Below are 18,742 nucleotides of genomic sequence, written 5' to 3' on the forward strand. Positions count from 1 at the left end.
GACTGAAAACACACACACACACCCCTATATCAAGAGGCCCTGGAGAAAGAGCAGCACAAGGTGCAGAGGACAAAGCCCCACCCTGGCTCTTCAGAATCAAGTGGAGGGACTGTTCATTAACTTCCAGTGCAGGGGTGTGGGTTTGATTCCTGGTTAAGAAGCATTACTACGAACAAAGCTAGCGGAGGTGGTGGAATTCCAGCTGAGCTATTTCAACTCCTAAAAGATGATGCTGTGAAAGTGCTGCACTCAATATGTCAGCAAATTTGGAAAACTCAGCAGTGGCCACAGGACTGGAAAAGGCCAGTTTTCATTTTAATCCCAAAGAAAGGCAATGCCAAAGAATCTCATCTCATATGCTAGCAAAGTAATGCTAAAATTCTCCAAGCCAGGCTTCAACAGTACTTGAACCGTGAACTTCCAGATGTTCAAGCTGGATTTAGAAAAGGCAGAGGAATCAGAGATCAAATTGCCAACATCCGTTGGGTCACCAAAAAAGCAAGAGAGTTCCAGAAAAACATCTACTTCTGCTTTATTTACTACGCCAAAGCCTTTGACTGTGTGGATCATAACAAACTGTGGGAAATTCTTAGAGAAAGGAATACCAGAATACTTGACCTGCCTCCTGAGAAATCTGTATGCAGGTAAAGAAGCAACAGTTAGAACTGGACATGGAACAAAAGATTGGTTCCAAATCAGGAAAGGAGTATGTCAAGGCTGTATATTATCACCCTGCTTATTTAACTTATATGCAGAGTACATCATGAGACACACTGGGCTGGATGAAGCACAAGCTGGAATCAAGACTGTCGGGAGAAATATCAATAACCTCGGATATGCAGATGACACTACCCTTATGGCAGAAAGCAAAGAAGAACTAAAGAGCCTCTAGATGAAAGTGAAAGAGGAGAGTGAAAAAGTTGGCTTAAAACTCTACATTCAGAAAACTAAGATCATGGCATCCGGTCCCATCATTTCATGGCAAATAGATGGGGAAACAATGGAAACAGTGACAGACTTTATTTTTTGGGCTCCAAAATCACTGCAGATGGTGATTGCAGCCATGAAATTAAAAGACACTTATTCCTTGGAAGAAAAGTTATGACCAACCTAGACAGCATATTAAAAAGCAGAAACTTTACTTTGCCAACAAAGGTCCATCTAGTCAAAGCTATGGTGTTTCCAGTAGTCATGTATGGATGTGAGAGTTGGACTATAAAGAAAGCTGAGCACTGAAGAATTTATGCTTTTGAACTTTAGTGTTGGAGAAGACTCTTGAGAGTCCCTTGGACTGCAAGGAGATCCAACCAGTCCATCCGAAAGGAAATCAATCCTGAATATTTGTTGGAAGGACTGATGCTGAAGCTGAAACTCCAATACTTTGGCCACCTGATACAAAGAACTGACACATTTGAAAAGACCCTGATGCTAGGAAAGATTGAAGGCAGGAGGAGAAGGGGATGACAGAGGATGAGATGGTTGGATAGCATCACTGACTCAATGGACATGAGTTTGAGTAAACTCCGGAAGTTGGTGATGGACAGGGAGGCCTGGTGTGCTGCAGTCCATGCAGTTGCAAAGAGTCGGACACAACTGAGCGACTGAACTGAACTGAACAGGAAGCTAAGATCCCACATGCCTTGTGGCCAAAATGCCAGGACATAACACAGAAGCAATATTGAAACAAATTCAAACAAAGACTTTAAAAATGGTCCACAACAAAAAATCTTTAAAAACCAGCAAACTTAAAACAAAAGAATCAAGTGTGGGTTGCCTACTCTGCCCCTTCCTGGTCCCAGTCTCCTCATCTCTGAAAGCAGTCTAAGACTCCGCCTCACCACCACACCGTCTTGCCACTTGGGATGGCTGGCATGCAACCCTTCCTCCAGTCCGTTGCTCACCCTGGGAACGAGCCCCGCCTCCTGCTTCAGCAGCTGGCTCAGCCGAGTGGTCTTCTTGGAGAGGGTGTGTGTGTTGATGCGAGCCAGTCGCTCCCGGAGGCTCAGCGGCTCCACCTTGGTGTACTTGGAGGCTGTACCAACAGAGGAAAAGGAGGGCACAGGGACCAGAGCTGACTCAGGAAAGTAAGAGTCCCTAACATCCCAGCTGGGCACCTCTTGGGCCCTCTTCTGAAACATCAGGGTCACACCCATTAGAATGGCAAATCTTGGAGGTAAAACACAGGGCTCAGAGTCCTCATTGACTGAAGAGGTTCATGCCAGCTTGACTTCTTGTGCCTCAGTTTCCTCTTCTGTAAATGAGGCCAACCACCTCCCAGGATTGCTGGGAGGTCACATAAGATGATGGAAATGGAGCAAATGACTTAAGCTCTCATTTTACCCAACTGTGAAATGGGACTAACAGTGCCAACCTCAGGACTATCATAAGGATCAAACAAAATAATAAGTGAAAAAAACAAGTCATAGCTAGCCCTTAGTAAACATTAGCTAAATTATCATTACTATCCTGTCTTAGTTGTGTAAGTTTTTCCTCTATCTAGGACACTGTGACACTCTGCAGATCTTTCTGTATTAGCAACTTGACAGGCAGCAATCTCCCCACTTTCTCCTCCTACCCTCATCCCTGATACATACACAACTCTTTGCCTCCCAGTATTCATTTCTCCTTAGTATAGCAGCCATGTGGTTTGGATAAGAATGATTTTACTTTAGTTCAGGGAGTGGTTGCTGACTGTTATAAGCCAATTCACATGATCCCCACTCCTCTATCACAGTGACAGGTTCAAAGAAAGGCTTACAACCCAGGCCTAAGCCAATCAGTTAGTTCATGGCATTCCCCTAACCATGGCAATTGGTTCAGGGTGAGCATATGACTCAAATGAATCCTATTAGAACGAAGCTCCAATTTACTGTTTATAACTAAGTGGAAAAAGGGTCCATGTTCTCCTGGAAGGTGTGGTGTTCAGATGTGAGTCTTAGGACAGCAATAACCACTTACTGTTATGAGGGAGGCCAGTTTGAAGAGGCAAGTGATACATAGTGAAGGTCAGAGATAAGAGAATTATAGGGAAATGACACCAGCTCCCAGAAAATCTTACTTAAAGCCCACGTTACCTCTGGACTTGTAGGTTACATAAGTGACTGTCTTCCCTTTACTGGTGAAGCCAATTTGAGGTGAGTTTATTGTTAACTAGAAGCATTCTCACTAATGTATCGCCTAAAGGCCCCAAGTCCTTACCCACTTCTTTGCGCCTCTTGTACTCATTGATGTTGGTGACCACATCCTGGAGGGCAGAGGTAGCCCTCTGAAGGGCAGCGTAGGCACTGGTATCAGGGAGTGTGTTCTCCAGAATTTTCTGCAGCAGCAGTGGGTATTTGGTAATCCTCTGCAGAGGAATTACCAGCAAGAAACTGAGGCCTGAAGGTCCAGCTTGCGGCCTGAGGGAGAAGGCTGGTGTTAAGTAGGTCAAAGTCCACCCTTGGGGGCACCATGGGGCCTGGGCTCTAGTGGCAGCTCTGCTGTTTAACTCACTGTGTGATCTCAGGCAATTCACCCTCCTTTGGGGGTCCTCAATTTCCTCATCGGGTGCTGCTAGTTCTCACTTTACCTTTTTCTAGGCCTCAGTTCCCCACATGTACTAAATCCAAAGGTCAGTTCTCTGTCCTCAGCTTACTCCGTCTTTCAATAGCAGACATAGCAGACCATCCCCTCTTTCTCAAAACACTTTCTTCTTTTGGCCCCAGAGATGCCCTTTGTCCTGCTTCTCTCACCCCACAGGCCACTCTCCTGGCCTCCTCTGCTGGCTTCTCTCCAATGCTGGAGTGCCCCAGGGCCTCCTCTCTCCACTCACTCTCTTCCTGAGCTCCTTTGGTCCTATGGCTTTAAACACACGGCAAACCCAGATTTCCACTTCTTACTTCTGCCCAGAGCTCCAGACTCACACCGTCAACTAGCCTATTTGAGATCTCCACTTGGGTATGTCTCAAGCACAACTCCATCTGCTGGACATGCACATGATACTTCATTTAATAAAATGGTCCAGCTGCTTCAAAAAAGAAGCACTTTTAAAATCACAGGAACTTGGGAAATCCCTGGTGGTTTGATGGTTAGGATTCAGTGCTTCCACTGCTGTAGGCCCAGATTTAATCCCCAGTGGAGGAACTAAGATCTCACAAGCCTTGGGGCACAGCCCCCTCAAACTTTTTATTTTTTGTAATCATAGGAATTTAATGTTAGAGAGACATATAAAGTATTTAAGGGTAAAGACTCATAGTATCTGTAATTTCCTTTAAATTACTTAGTATAAAATTAGATGCAGCAAACAGAAGGTATTTATACTTGCTCATTTCAGGTGGTGGGTGTGTGTGTTCATTACATTATTCTATTTTTCTATAGGGCTTGAAATTTTTTTTTTTTTAGGGCTTGAAAATTTTAATTTGAAAAAGGAAAATACAAAACACAAGAACTAATAATGTCAAGGTCCCTTCCATATGTATCATTTGACGCATAAATGATTATTTCTAGCCCCCTTCCTGAAGATGTCTGGAAGTTTCAGAAAGAGTTCCCAAGTCAATGGTATCTGGGACAAGGCTCCAACAGTCTTTTTTGATCATGACCAGTAGCCCTCAGACCCACCTTCTGAGAAACACACGGGTTTCAAACCTCAATGTCTAAGTCCTCCACAAAGACTCACAAATACCTCTCATGACTATTATCTGGCCTCCTCTCCACAGTACCTTTGCCTCTTGCTCTTCTTCCTATGGAAAAAACCTCCAGATCAAATGTCCAGGAAAGATCAGCCATAAGGCCTGGAACAGACAGAGCAGGTGGGAACTACCCCTTCCCTCCCATTAACTGCGGGAGGTTGGAACACAGGGGTGGAACTATCTGTCAGGATATGCCTGTGCTGACCATCTGCTCTCACCAAGGGTTTCCTAGCGCCTGGCTGACTGTGGGCAGGAGAGGTGGAAACAGTGGTCAGGTATTTGCAAAACTCCTGTCCTCTGGGCTTACTTTTCATGGGAAAGGGACAATTGCCTCATAGGGACAACTATTGCCTCACAAATCAGAGATGACAGAGGGCAGGGGGCCTTCAAAGAGATGATTACATCTCTTTTCCACAATCATCAAGAACTACAGAATTATAGCAACCTCTTTCTTTATAGCCTTTCTAAAGTAATTTGGAGAAAACTCTTTACGTAGCCTATCAGATGGGCAATAAAAATTAATTAAAAGACTTGGGACTTCCCTGGTAGTTTGTGGTTAAGACTCTGTGTTCCCAATGCAGGGGATATGGGTGCAATCGTGACTGAAGAAATAAGATCCTGCATACCACATGGTGTGGCCAAAAAAAATTGAAAGACTCACCCAGAGTTGGATGAATATGGGGAAACCAGCCCTCTTACATTCTCTTGGTGGAAGTATCAGTTGGTGGGATCTTTTTAGAGAGTAATTTAGCAATTTGTGAAATATACAATTCCCTCAATCCTACTACAGAAATCTACCCACAGAAATATTAACTCAAGTGAGCATGGATAAAGGTAGAAGTTATTCAGGAACTCTGTGACAGTAAAATTTGGGAAACAACTCAAATATCCATCAACAGCGGATGAGCTGACTATGGAAAAGAACCCTATGCAGGCATTAAAAAAGAACATGGTAAAAAAAAAAAAAAGGAACATGGTAAAATAATTCATGGCTATGGTTAAGTGAAAAAACAAGTCCTAGAATGTAGAGTAGGAGTCCCTTAAAAATTCATTAATTCATTCATTCTTACTATTTATCCATCTGTCCATCCATCCAGCATCTAGACTTTCCCATGGAAAGTCTATTTCTTACCTGTCTGTAAATAGACAGAATCAACTTTGGATCGAACATGTTAACTACTAGGGGGAGGCATGGGAAACAGGAAACCAAGGGGGAATGGACTTATACTTTTTACTTTATATAATCTGTGTATTGTTTGAAATTTCCCTTCTTCAATAAGTATGTTACTTTCATACTTAAACAAAAAATGCCAATAAAGGAAAACAGATTCTGTGTCTCCTCCCAACACTCTGCCTAAGCTGTTGTGGAACTGCAGGTGCTTTGTGTTGGACTGATCCACCACTCCTCCCCACGGAAAGCTATGCCATTAGACTGGTCTCCCTAAGGCAAAGCTCCCTGTGGCTGCAAGGACAAGCCTCTGATTTCACTGGCAGTCAGGTGGGAAGCACTGCCTTAAGAGCTAGGATAAACTAAACACCTCACCAACTCACCCACCCAAATAAAAAGTGGGAGGTAGCATATATTTTGGAATCACAAAGATCTAATGAGATGGTGCCATTTATCCTATCTGGATATTCAGCTGGTGTGATCCTAGTCAGCCAGGCTCAGAAAGAGCCCCATGATCTTCAGCACAGAAAGCCAGGATGACTGTTTCAGGAGGGAGGTGATTAATAGTTCTAGAGCAGCATACATAGTAGGAGCCCCTTAAATTCATTCACCCACCATCCATCCATCCACCCACCATCCAATGTCTATACTTTCCCATAGGAAGTCTATTTCCTGTCTGCCTGTAAATACACAGAGTAAAACTGGGATGACCGAAAGGATGTCATTCCTGCTGCAACATTAGACCAGAGGATTCCACTGAGGGCAGTCTTAAAACCTGCAGGCTCTGGGGTGCTATAGGCATTTAGCAGACAGGGTCCCAGGGAAGCAGGATATCCTGCAAGGACAGTCTTGCATTATGGAGAATTGTTCTACGCTTCATATGCCCCTCTCAACATTCAGAGACTGAATGAATGCCTTGAAACAGGCTGCAATTTCAAGAACTGAGATATTTTTGTGACACCTGGACTCCATCCAGTCACATATCTTCACACTGGGAATTACTATGATACTAACTTTTGTAAATACGACACAGGCCATCTGTAAGAACATCATTCCTCATTTTCTCTGCCTCCCAGTATGTAATATTATCCCTACTTCAATTATGTTATTTCCTTCTTTCTCTTATCATACACAAGAAGTCAAGTTTGTATCATTCCAGGGTACACATATTTTCTGCTCTTTTGGTTTTCTGTACTTTGTGTACAGAATGGCTTCTGACTCTTTTTTGCTTATAAACATGTGATTGCTAGTGTAGTGGTGCCCAAGCATTTGCATACTGAAATACATATTACATTATTAGAAATTATTTTCCTTTTATTTCTCCTTAAATTATAGCTAAGCTATTATGTTTATTTTTTTCAATTATGTATATGGGCAGGAGAATCTTTTTCAGAATGTAACTCAGGATAATAAATTTGTTATAAAAAGGGAGCACTGGAACTGAAGGAGCAGAGAACCACAGTGTGGTCTCAGGGAAGCATAATCCCTTCCTAACCAAGATAACTACCAGAGCTGGGAATTACTGAGTATTACCTGTATGCAATGAGACTACATCCCCAAGAGCTGTTGCTTTTACTCCCACTCTACATGTAGGGAAACGAGGTTCTGAGACACTAAATGGCTCCTGCCAAGGTGAATGAAGAGCAGAGAGCTTGATTCGTTGCGAGGCTGCCTGGCGCCAAAGCCCATGAGAAACATCTGGCCTAGTTGGGAAACACCGGAGTGCAGAAGATGTGACAAAGAGCAGTCTCTGTGCCAACTAGGGCCCCCCACACAGTGCTTCTAACATGTCTGAACTAGATGCCAATATTTAACACTGGGGAGACTTACATCAAAGCTTCTGGTTTCTCTTGAAAGATCAGAGGATCTGGCCACAGTGGAATCGTATTTCTACACAGCAACTGAGGTAGATGGTTTACCAAAAAAACGGCTGCAATTACTTTACTCTCTGTATCTATACCCTTTGAATATGACTTTGAAGCTTCTCCCACCAAGAAGTGGGGACTATTTTCCCACCTCCTGAGTCTGGCACAGCATGCCAATTCTAAGCCAAGATCTCAAAAGGCAGAGCTGAGTCAGCTCGTATGTCCCATGTTCATAGGAAAGTCCAGCCAACATCAGAAAAGCTGACCTATGGTTGATCACAGACATGTGAGGGAGTCCAGCCAGGACTAGAAAAATCATTTACTGAGTCCAGCTAAATTGCTAACATGCATAAATGTGACCTTGAGAAATATTTGCTTCAAATTTTGGAGATGATTTATATTTTAAACCACTATATTTGGGGTGATATGCTACAGCAAAAGCTACTTGATACAACAGTGATCAGCTGAGGCTGGGCTGCAGCTGCACTCTATACAGGGACTGCTGGCTCTGATTTGCCAGAGTCTCCATCACTCCCTTTTGTCTCACAGCTGGCATCCTGCTCCCTTCATTTCTGTTACTTGCCTCACTCCTGTAGAAATGTATTTAGTGACCCTTACAAAAGCCTAAGTTTGTAAGATCCATGAAGGGATCAAAGGAATCCAAGAAGAAAATAAAAGTAGGCTTTTTTGAAGGCTGGGAGGGGCTAGGACATGGCTACTTCAAAAGAAGGCTTCAGGGGGCACAAGGGTTAAGGATAAGATGTGCTGTAGCACATGGTTCCCACCATCTCACTGCCCTCCCTGTGCTGGGCACGAGTGCTGTTAACCAAATGTTTCTGCTTTTCCACCTCTGAACACATGGCTGGAAGGCATGCCCTGACCTCCTGGTACTGGATGAAGTCAGGTGATCAGTTCTGGACTCTGAAAATTATGAGAAGCAATGGATATTACTTCTGGCCTGGAACATTTAGTAACCAGTGTGAGACCCTCCAGAGTTCTTTGCCAAGTCACCGGCCATGTTCCAGACAGTGGCTGGGGTCAGCTTGGGTTCCAGAGTGAGCATGACACTGGGAAAAGCCCCAAGTTAACCCACATTGGAGCATAAGGAAGGTGGAAACCTCATTGGTTGATACTAAAAGAGTTGGGGATTGTTTGTCTCTGCAGCATAGCCTAGCCTAGCCTGACTAGGACACTCCTGAAACAGTGTGAGCAGCCCCAAGCGAGGGTGAGACTTTAACAGCCCCTGACCTTGGCATCCGTAGGGATCATTCTACTCACAGCACTGCCTCAATGATGCCCTGGATCTCCCGCTGCAGCTCTGGCTCCTTCCGGTAGGTCTCTACCAGCAGCAAGGCCTGTTCATAGCTGGCACAGTACACCTTATAGACTTGCTCCAACTCCTCTTGGAATTCCAGAAATGCGTTACCTGACAGTGAAAAGGCAACAAGTTCTCAAAAGCATGTCTGCATGTCCTCTTGCTTAGAACAGGGAGGCCGTGAGTGACACAGCTAAGCACTTCAGCTCTGACATAAGACTGTCGGGCTTAACCAGCATTGTAACCTTGGGCAAGTCACCTCATCTTCCTCAGTTCCCATTTTTTCATCTCACTTTCAAAACGCTGCTGTAGGATTAAGTGACAGAATGATGAAGTGTGTGCTTAATAAACATTATCTATAATTACAGCAATAATATTGAAAATTCTCGCATTTGGACAATGCTTTATAGTTTACAAAACACATTCATGTTATATCTTTATAAATACCATGCGTAGCAAGTACAACTCCAAACCCTGTTTACAAAGACACCCTATAGGACAGCACGGATAGTCACAAATGTGGGCTTTGGAGTCAGAGAGAAGTACGGCCAGAACTCCAGCCAATCTTTTCCCAGTAATACAGTCTAGGGTGAGTATCTGGTCCCTCTGACCCTCCATATTTTCATCTATAGACAGGAATACAAATAGTACTTACCTCCAAGTGTTCACTGGGATGATTAATTTTGAAAATGCATATAAAGCACCTGACACAAACTTCATTTCCCAAAAACTTACCAACTACTTATGTATTGACTGTCTATAAGGCACTCTTGTAAGTTCTTTGAATGAAATAATGACCCTGCCTCATGGGGCTGATATTCTCGTGGGGAAGACAGACAATAAATAAATATACTTATTTATATGTTACATATGCAAGGCGATCCAATCAATCTATCCTAAAGGAGATAAGTCCTGAATACTCATTGGAAGGACTGATGTTGAAGCTGAAACTCCAATACTTTGGCCACCTGATGCAAAGAGGGGACTCATTTGAAAAGACCCTGATGCTGGGAAAGATTGAGGGCAGGAGGAGAAGGGGGCAACAGAGGATGAGATGGTTGGATGGCATCACCGACTCAATGGACATGAGCTTGGGTAAACTCCGGGAGTTGGTGATGGACAGGGAGGCCTGGAGTGCTGCAGTTCATGGGGTCGCAAAGAGTCGGACACGACTGAGCGAATGAACTGAACTGAACTGAACTGATGCCAGGTAGTGATGAGTACCACAGATTTAAACAAAGCCAGATAAAAAGTTAGGTGTCACTATGGTCAAGAATCTGCCTGCCAAGGCAGGAGACACAAAAGATGTGGGTTCGATCCCTGGGTTGAGAAGATCCCTTGGAGTAGGAAATGGCAACCCACTCCAGTTTATTCTTGCCTGGAAAATTCCATGGGATAGAGGAGACTGGCAGGCTACTGTCCATGGGGTCGCAAAGAGTCAGACATGACTGAGCAACTAAGCACATACACACAGGAGATCTATTTAGGAAAGACCTCCATAAAGATGTGGATGTTTATCACAGTCCAAAAGAATCCATCCCTGGGAAAGTCTGAGGGAAGAGCAGTGCCAGGCTTAGGGAAGGACAAATACAAAAGGCCTTAAGGCAAGTGAATGCTTGACAAGCAGGTGACACAAGAAGGCAGGTGTGGCTGGAACACAGTGAGCAAGGGCACAAAGTAGAGAAAATAAACAGGAAACTGAAGTCAGATTATGTAGGGCCTTGAAGTAAGTAAGTATGGTATAGTAAGGTGTTCGGGTTTATTCTAATGGTGGCAGGAAGCAACTGGAGGGTTTTGAGCAGGGGCAACAATGATCTAGTTTTTGTTTTAAAAGGATCACGCCCATGCTCAATTTCAATAGCACTTACACTAAAGTTATAACAATACAAGAAAGACTGGCAGTCCCCTGCACACGAATGACATGCCAAGTTGTGACAGTCTATATTTAAAAACAAAAAACAGAAATTTATGAGATTAGTTACTTATTGAGGAGACAGAATGGGATGGAAAGAATGGGGAATGGGATAGGATAGTAGGGATGAGAGGGGAACAATGCTTTACTGAATATATCTTCTTATATAGCTCTGATCTTGGAACCATGGTAATATTTCACATACTCCCAAAATAAATATACAGCTAAGACCAACCAGGATGTGGAAGGGGAACCTCAAATAGAAAACAAAAAATAAGGAATGAACCTAATTCTACTACAAATGAATAACATAACCACACTGAAGGGTGTAGGAAAAAATTAACATAATTATTTTTCTCAAAGGTACAGGCTAGTAATTCTAATTAAAATATAACATAACCAAAAAAAAAATACTCTAGGTGAGTACTAACTTCAAACAAATAAGTAAACACACTGTAGATAATGGCAACCATTTCTACCTGTCACAGAAAGATGCTGCAAATAAGAAAAGAGGAAAGATTAGAATGAACCCTGAGATACTGGACTGGAATTGGAGGTATTAGTAGGAACTCATGGTTTTATGTTTTTTAAATATATAAATATAGATGGGCTTCCCTGGTGGCTCAGTGGTAAAGAAGCCAACTGCCATTGCAGGAGATGAAGGTTTGATCCCTGAGTCGGGAAGATCTGCTGGAGAAGGAAATGGCAACACACTCCAGTATTCTTGCCTGGGAAATCCCATGGAGAGAGGAGCCTGGCAGGCTGTAGTCTATGGGGTCACAAAAAGTTGGACATGACTTAGCAACTAAACAACAACATAGATGGATAGATATAGAAAGAAATGTAGATATGTGTACATGCATGTGTTAGTATATATACACGTATTTCCTACATATCAGCTAAGAGGGCCTAGAAGCAATGACCCCCCAGGAGCAATGAGCACACCAAAGTTAGAAACCAGGTCTCCCAGGAGAAAAGCTGACTGCAAGGACGGGGCAGGGAAAACACAAGATGAGCTGAGAACACCTTGTGGCGTCAGAAAGCAAGAAAGTGCTCACAAATTGTTAGAGACACGTTGAAAGGACACAGGCGTCAACTTGAAAGAGCTCCCCATGGCCAAAGCTGGTAAAATTTGAGCAAGAAAATGAATAACAATAGTACTGGATTCTGATTTATGGAATAAAGCAAATATCCATGAATTTATACTTGTATAAAAGTTGAATAAAGAAACGAATGGGTACAGCACAGGGAATAGAGCTAATATTTTATAACAATAAAAAATCTATAACTATAACCTTTAAAAATTATGAATCGGTGCCACAACTACTGAAGCCCACACGCCTAGAGCCCAAGCTCCGCAACAAGAGAAACCACTGCAGTGAGAAGCCTGAGCATAACTAGAGAGTAGCCACCCATCACCTCAACTGGAGAAGGCCTGCGTAAAGCAATGATGATCAAACACAGCCATAAATAAAATAAATAAATAATAAAAATTGTGAATCACTATGCTGTACAATTAAAACATATAACACTGTAAATCAACTATACCTAAAAATTTGAAAACTAAAAATAACTTTAAAAAATGAATGGAAGGGACATTTCTTGCTTATAGAATAAGAATTAATAAATGTAGGAGGAAAGGGGAGTTGGGGGCAGGAAAAATGGTTAAAGGGGGTCAACTGTTTGGTGACAAATAAAAACTAAATTTTCAGTTGTGGGAACACTGTAGTATATATAAAATTAAACGAAATGTTGTACACCTGAAACTATTAATATATATTAAGAATATTATAAATCAATTTTAATGCCATCAATCAAGAAATATATGTAGAAGAAAAATAGAGTCCTAACCACTGGGAATTCCCTCTACTTAATTTTTCTGTAAATCTAAAAGTGCTCTAAAAAAATAAAGTCTACCTACAATGCGCGTAGACCCAGGTTCAATCCCTGGGTTGGGAAGATCCTCTGGAGAAGGAAATGGCAACCCACTCCAACCAATGCTGGTTAAACCCACTCTTGCCTGGAAAATCCCATGGACGGATGGAGCCTGGTACGTTACAGTCTGTGGGGTCACAAAGAGTCGGACACGACTGAGCGACTTCACTTCACTCACAGAGTGTGAAAGATGATTCCTAGAACCAACGATTACTTAAGGTGGTATACAGCTAACTTATGAACCACATATAAGAGTTAAGAAGCTGACAAAAATAAAGTCTATTACAGCTATACTATGTTGAGACTAAATCAGGAGTAAAACATGGGACGAGGAATAGCTATTAAAAGGCTACTCCAGGACTTCCCTGATGGTCCAGTGGATAAGAATCCGCCTTGCAATTCTGGGGACATTGGTGTGATCCCTAGTCTGAGAAGATCCCACATGTCCTGGGACAACTAAGCCCATGAGCTGCAACAGCTGAAGCCGATGTGCCCTAGAGCCTGTGCTCTACAAATGAAACCATGGCAAAGAGAAGCCTGTGCACAACAACTGGAGAGTAGGCCCCACTCTCTACAACTAGAGAAAACCCACCCAGCAACAGAGACCCAGTGCAGCCAATAATAAATAAATAAATGTTAAAAAAAAAAAAAAGGTAAGACTATTTGGTTGTCTATCTAAGGGGATAGTGGTGAGGGTGAAGAGAAACGTATTAGTCACAAAAGGGCAAGTAAGTCACAGACCACAGGAAGCCCAGCTAAGCCTAAAGCCAGCTGATGCTGTGTGTTGTACCTGTGAAATGCCAGGCCCCCCTTGAGACAGGGAGTAACGAAGGTGGAGGAAAGCAAACTTCCTAGAGCAGAGAGCAGAGCTGTCCAACAGGCAGGAATGCAGGGACACCAAAGACTTATTTCTTCTCCTCTTGTCCTCCTTAGTCACGGACTGGAAAGTCACAGCAGCTAAGAGTTATTCTCAGTATCGAAAGGCCACTATACCTCTGGCTGGAGAAATGAGAAAGGGAGGCAGGATGTTGTCTGAAGGAGCTGCTCAAATCATGACTCTGCCTGGTCAAGCTGTTTGACCTTAGGAAAGTTACTTAACCTTTCTGAGTCTCGGGTTTTTCCTCAACAAAATGGGGATGATAATGTTGCTGTTCAGTCACTAAGTTGTGCCCAACTCTTTGGGACCCCATGGACTGCATGTAGCCCACCAAGATCCTCTGTTGTCCACTAATAATAATAATCAATAAGTAACAAGGTCATGAGAATAAAAAGGACTATTTCATGTTCAGTTCAGTCGCTCAGTTGTGTCCGACTCTGCGACCCCATGCACTGCAGCACACCAGGCTTCCCTGTCCATCACCAACACCTAGAGCTTACTCAAACTCATGTCCATCAAGTCGGAGATACCATCCAACCATCTCATCCTCTGTTGTCCCCTTTTCCTCCTGCCTTCAATCTTTCCCAGCATCAGGGTCTTTTCAAATGAGTCAGTTCTTTGCATCAGATGGCCAAAGTATTGGAGTTTCAGCTTCAGCATCAGTCCTTCCAATGAATATTCAGGACTGATTTAGGTACCCATAGTCATGGCTGGCACCGAAATGGGTACTGTTTTCATACAGATGGCATGAAACTGAAGCTCAGAGACATGAATGAGATGTGGGTGACAGAACCTTGCAAGTCAGATTCCAAAGCCCCTGCTCTAAACCACTTGACCTATAAGCCATGAGCCATATATGACTCCTGGGAACATGAAATATGGAGAATCCCAATTAAGATGTGCTGTCAGTGTAAACAACACTGGATTGCAAAGACTTTGTACCAAAAAAAAAAAAAAGTAGAACGTATCATGAATAAGTTTTTTTTTTCATTTATTTTTATTAGTTGGAGGCTAATTACTTTACAATATTGAAGTGGGTTTTGTCATACATTGACATGAATCAGCCATGGAGTTACATGTATTCCCCATCCCGATCCCCCCTCCCACCTCCCTCTCCACCCGATTCCTCTGGGTCTTCCCAGTGCACCAGGCCTGAGCACTTGTCTCATGCATCCAACCTGGGCTGGTGATCTGTTTCACTATAGATAATATACATGTTTCAATGTTGTTCTGTCGAAACATCCCACCCTCACCTTCTCCCACCGAGTCCAAAAGTCTGTTCTGTACATCTGTGTCTCTTTTTCTGTTTTGCATATAGGGTTATCATTATGAATAAGTTTTATACTAATTATATGTTGAAATATTACTTTGGATATATTGGGTTAAATGAGATATATCATTAAAATTAATTTCACTGCTTTAGTTTTTTTAATGTAGCTACTCAAAAGTCTTAAATTAAATTCAAGGCTCACACTGCATTTCTTTCAGATAACACTGAACTAGAACATGGTGCCTTCCAGTGACAGGAGCCCGTGGGGGAACTCCACTTGAAGTGCTGCATTTGAAATGACTCGTAAGAACACAGAACCTGACTCATTTGGGAGGTTCATGCCTGATGTCCAAAAATCTTTTAAAATGCTGTGGTATGAAACTGGAATAAGGGCCTCCCTTGCATAGCAGGGCCTGGGGGCTGAGAGAGGAACAGGGAGAGCTGGTAGAAACCAGCTCAGCCTTGATCAAGCACAAAGTTGCACCTAGGAAAAGAAAAGCCCATGTGGATTCTTTGTACCTCTTTTTGGCTAACCATAAGGGGCAGAGGATGAGAAGGCTATTTTCTGTACACTCAGTAAAGGCCAGGGGACATGCTTGCCAAAATGGGGGTGGGGGGGAGCGGGGCCGGGCGGGATATAAGATGCTCAGTTAAATTTGAACTTCAGATAAATAATGAAAGTTTTAATATAAGTATGTCCCAAGTATTCCATGGGATAAACTTAGTATAAGTTTAGTATACTTAGTAAACTTAGTATAATTTTCATTGTTTATGTAAAATTCAAATGTAATTGGGCATCCTGTATTTTATGTGGCAAATCTATCAGGGAAACAGGGAAGCCAGGGAATGGAGATGTCACCAGGCTTGGACAAAGTAGCATTTTAACTTTTTGCAGGTTAAACTGGAAGGCAGAGATGAACAAGTGAGGACCTTTAACAAGGAATTAGTTGAATCTCAAACCCATAGCAACAGAAGAAGCTGCCCTCAGAGTCCCCAAACCCCTGGAGTGTCTTCAACCTAAGGTTGTAACAATTTCTACTCAAGGGACTTCCCTGGTAGTCCAGTGGCTAAGACTCTGCACTCCCAGTGCAGGGGACCTGGGTTTGATCTCTAGTCAGGGAACGAGATCCCACATGCCACAACTAAAATCCAGTACAAATAAAATGTAACAAAAAGATTTCACTCAAATAAGTGGTCATCATTAACAGAAATATAGATAAAATGATAAAAGGTAAAAATATCTACTAGGTACTGTTAAAAAATCTTGTTCCTTAATTTTGTACTCCTCTATCATTTAAAGGAAATAGTTGGGCTTTCCTGGTGGCTCAGTGATAAAGAATTCACCTGTGAATGTAGGAGACATGGATTCAATCTCTGGTCTGGGAAGATCCCATATGCCATGGAGCAACTAAGCCTGTGCATCACAACTCCTGAGCCTGCGCCCATCTACCTTTCTCAGCCCATCCACCTTTGTCCTCTGACTCCACCTGAAAACCCCTAACCATAGACGTTTTATGAAGCAGCCCCAGAACAGGAGACGGAAAGGGACTGCAGAAGTTTGAAATTTACACCTACCCATTCCTCCTCCTTTATGTCTGGTCATCCTAACTATTTCAGAATCAGGAGTCCACCTCCATCTCTCACCTAGGTGAAGGTAAAAGCACCAGCTGATCTCATTACTTCCACTCTTGCCACTCTTTCACAATCCACCGTACACAACTACCAAAAGGATCTCTGAAAACGAAATCTGACCAAATCACTCCCCTGCTCAAAATTGTCCAATGATGTCTCATCACACTTAGGAGAAAATCCACACTCCTAGAAGGCCTTGCAGGATCTGGTCCTTCTCTGCCTCTTCTATCCTACCTCCTATACTCTCCCCTCGCTCATTGCCCTGGAGCCTCACCAGCCTTGTCCATCAAATATCCCAGGCTCATCTCTGCCTAAGAATAGGGCCTCTAAATACCTATTTTCTCTACTCTTTGTCCAGATCATCTCATATCTGGCTCCTCCCTAACAGGTCTCAGTTCAAATGTCCTCTCCTCAGGAGGCCTTCTCTTTTCTCAAAAGTTACCATATTTGTTATTCTTTAAATTACAAGTTACTACTTAAAATTCTCCTGTTTATCTGTGTATCTTCTGTCTCTCTCACTCACTAACCCAAAAGAACAGAAGATCAGACCCTCTGGTTGACTGGACCCTTCTGTAACCTCAGCACACAGCACAGTTAATGGCACAGTGCAGGTGATCACTAAGTACCTATTGAGTGAACGACTGTGAAAAAAACCCTGGGATAGAGTCTCAGCCACACCACTAACCAATTATGTGTCTATCAGTATGTCCTCTCTGTCTTTAGGCCTCAGTCTCTTCGTCTGTAGTGATAGGGTTGGGCTGGATATCATTTGAGGGTCCTGCCAGCTCTGACATACTGTATTTCAGGGACTCCCAAAACAGCCTCTCATTGAGCTGCATCTCCCTGGAATGCTGGGGAAAGCACAGCAATGACCACATGCCTAGAACAATTCCACGGGAATCTCAGGCTGCCAACTGCCTGGTTTTTTGCTCACCGATCAGCTGCACTTGTTCCTCTTCCCTGGAGGCTGTCTCCTGCAGATCATGAAGCAGTCTTCTGTTCACCTTGATGATGTCATCGATGTTTGAGAACAGGACATCCAGATCTCCCTGTGGCAGCTAAAAGGAACAAAGACTCCATGGAAGGTCGCTCAGGAGTTTGGTAAGAGTGACTTTTTTTTTTTTGTAGATTTTGGACAGTAGTCCAGAATAGTCATGCCATCGGGGTTCCATCTCTCTTGGGAAGACCGTTCCAGAGGAATGTTTGAAAGGATTTTGAAATTTTATAAATTAGGTATTTTTATTACTCTAAGAGAAGAGAGGAAGAGATGGAGCACTCAGCATGAAAGGAAAGCTGCACTGCATTATCCTAGGTCTGCTGCCAACTATGATTTTGCTTCTCTCATTTCCCCATCTGTCATATAAGTGTGGGAAGCTGGACTTCTCTCCAGCTCTGACACACTTGGCACCGACCACTATTACCTTTAGATATACTCTGAACTCCGCCCCTGTGGACGAAACCACACCACTGTTGAAAGGAGGCAGGGTATCGGCGTGTGTTGGCTGTGCTCAGTTGCTTTAGTCGTGTCCGGTACAGTCCGTGGACTGCATCCCGCCAGGCTCCTTTGTCCACAGGATTTTTGAGACAGGAATATTGGAGTGGGCTGCCATGCCCTCCTCCAGGGGATCTTCCTAACCCAGGGATTGAACCCACGTCTCCTGTGTCTCGTGCATTGCAGGCAGATTCTTTACTGCTGACCTGCCAGGGAAGCCCTATATAGGATATATGTACAGGTAGAAGCCCTGGATGCACAATCAAGTGGGAAAAGCTAACTGTAGAAAAATATCTAGAGTATGCTTTATTTTTGCTAAAATAAGTAACAATCTATATTTGTTTGTTTAATGCCTCCAGAGGAAAAATCCCAATTTCTGGAGGGTGAAATAAGGAAGGGTTTTCATCTACATTATCTGCTTATTTCATTTATTCAATAAATACTAACTGGAGTCCATTATTCATATGTCAAGAACTGGGATTCACTGAACTATTAATAAACAGCCTTTCCCCTTATGGACCTTACATGCTAGGGGATGGTTGAAATTTCTGAAACTGGGGTGAAAAAGATGTAAAAAATGAATACTGAACTATAAATCCATGTAATGAT

The 18,742-nt window shown here is 43.0% G+C and overlaps 1 protein-coding gene across 3 annotated transcripts in view; it reads right to left on the minus strand.

Moving 5' to 3' along the window:
* The window catches only part of ARHGEF37 (Rho guanine nucleotide exchange factor 37), a 57,777-nt gene that overhangs the window by 19,093 nt on the left and 19,942 nt on the right, over window positions 1–18,742 (minus strand). For all 3 annotated transcript variants that reach the window (XM_043465006.1, XM_043465003.1, XM_043465004.1), the window contains exons 3-6: window positions 17,576–17,699; window positions 8,979–9,126; window positions 3,199–3,398; window positions 1,902–2,032 (exon numbers count right to left, since the gene is read on the minus strand). In XM_043465006.1, the coding sequence (XP_043320941.1) occupies window positions 1,902–2,032; window positions 3,199–3,398; window positions 8,979–9,126; window positions 17,576–17,699 (603 nt within the window). The remainder of the gene's footprint in view (window positions 1–1,901; window positions 2,033–3,198; window positions 3,399–8,978; window positions 9,127–17,575; window positions 17,700–18,742) is intronic.

Source organism: Cervus canadensis, chromosome 4, assembly GCF_019320065.1.
Source record: "Cervus canadensis isolate Bull #8, Minnesota chromosome 4, ASM1932006v1, whole genome shotgun sequence".
NCBI lineage: Eukaryota > Metazoa > Chordata > Mammalia > Artiodactyla > Cervidae > Cervus > Cervus canadensis.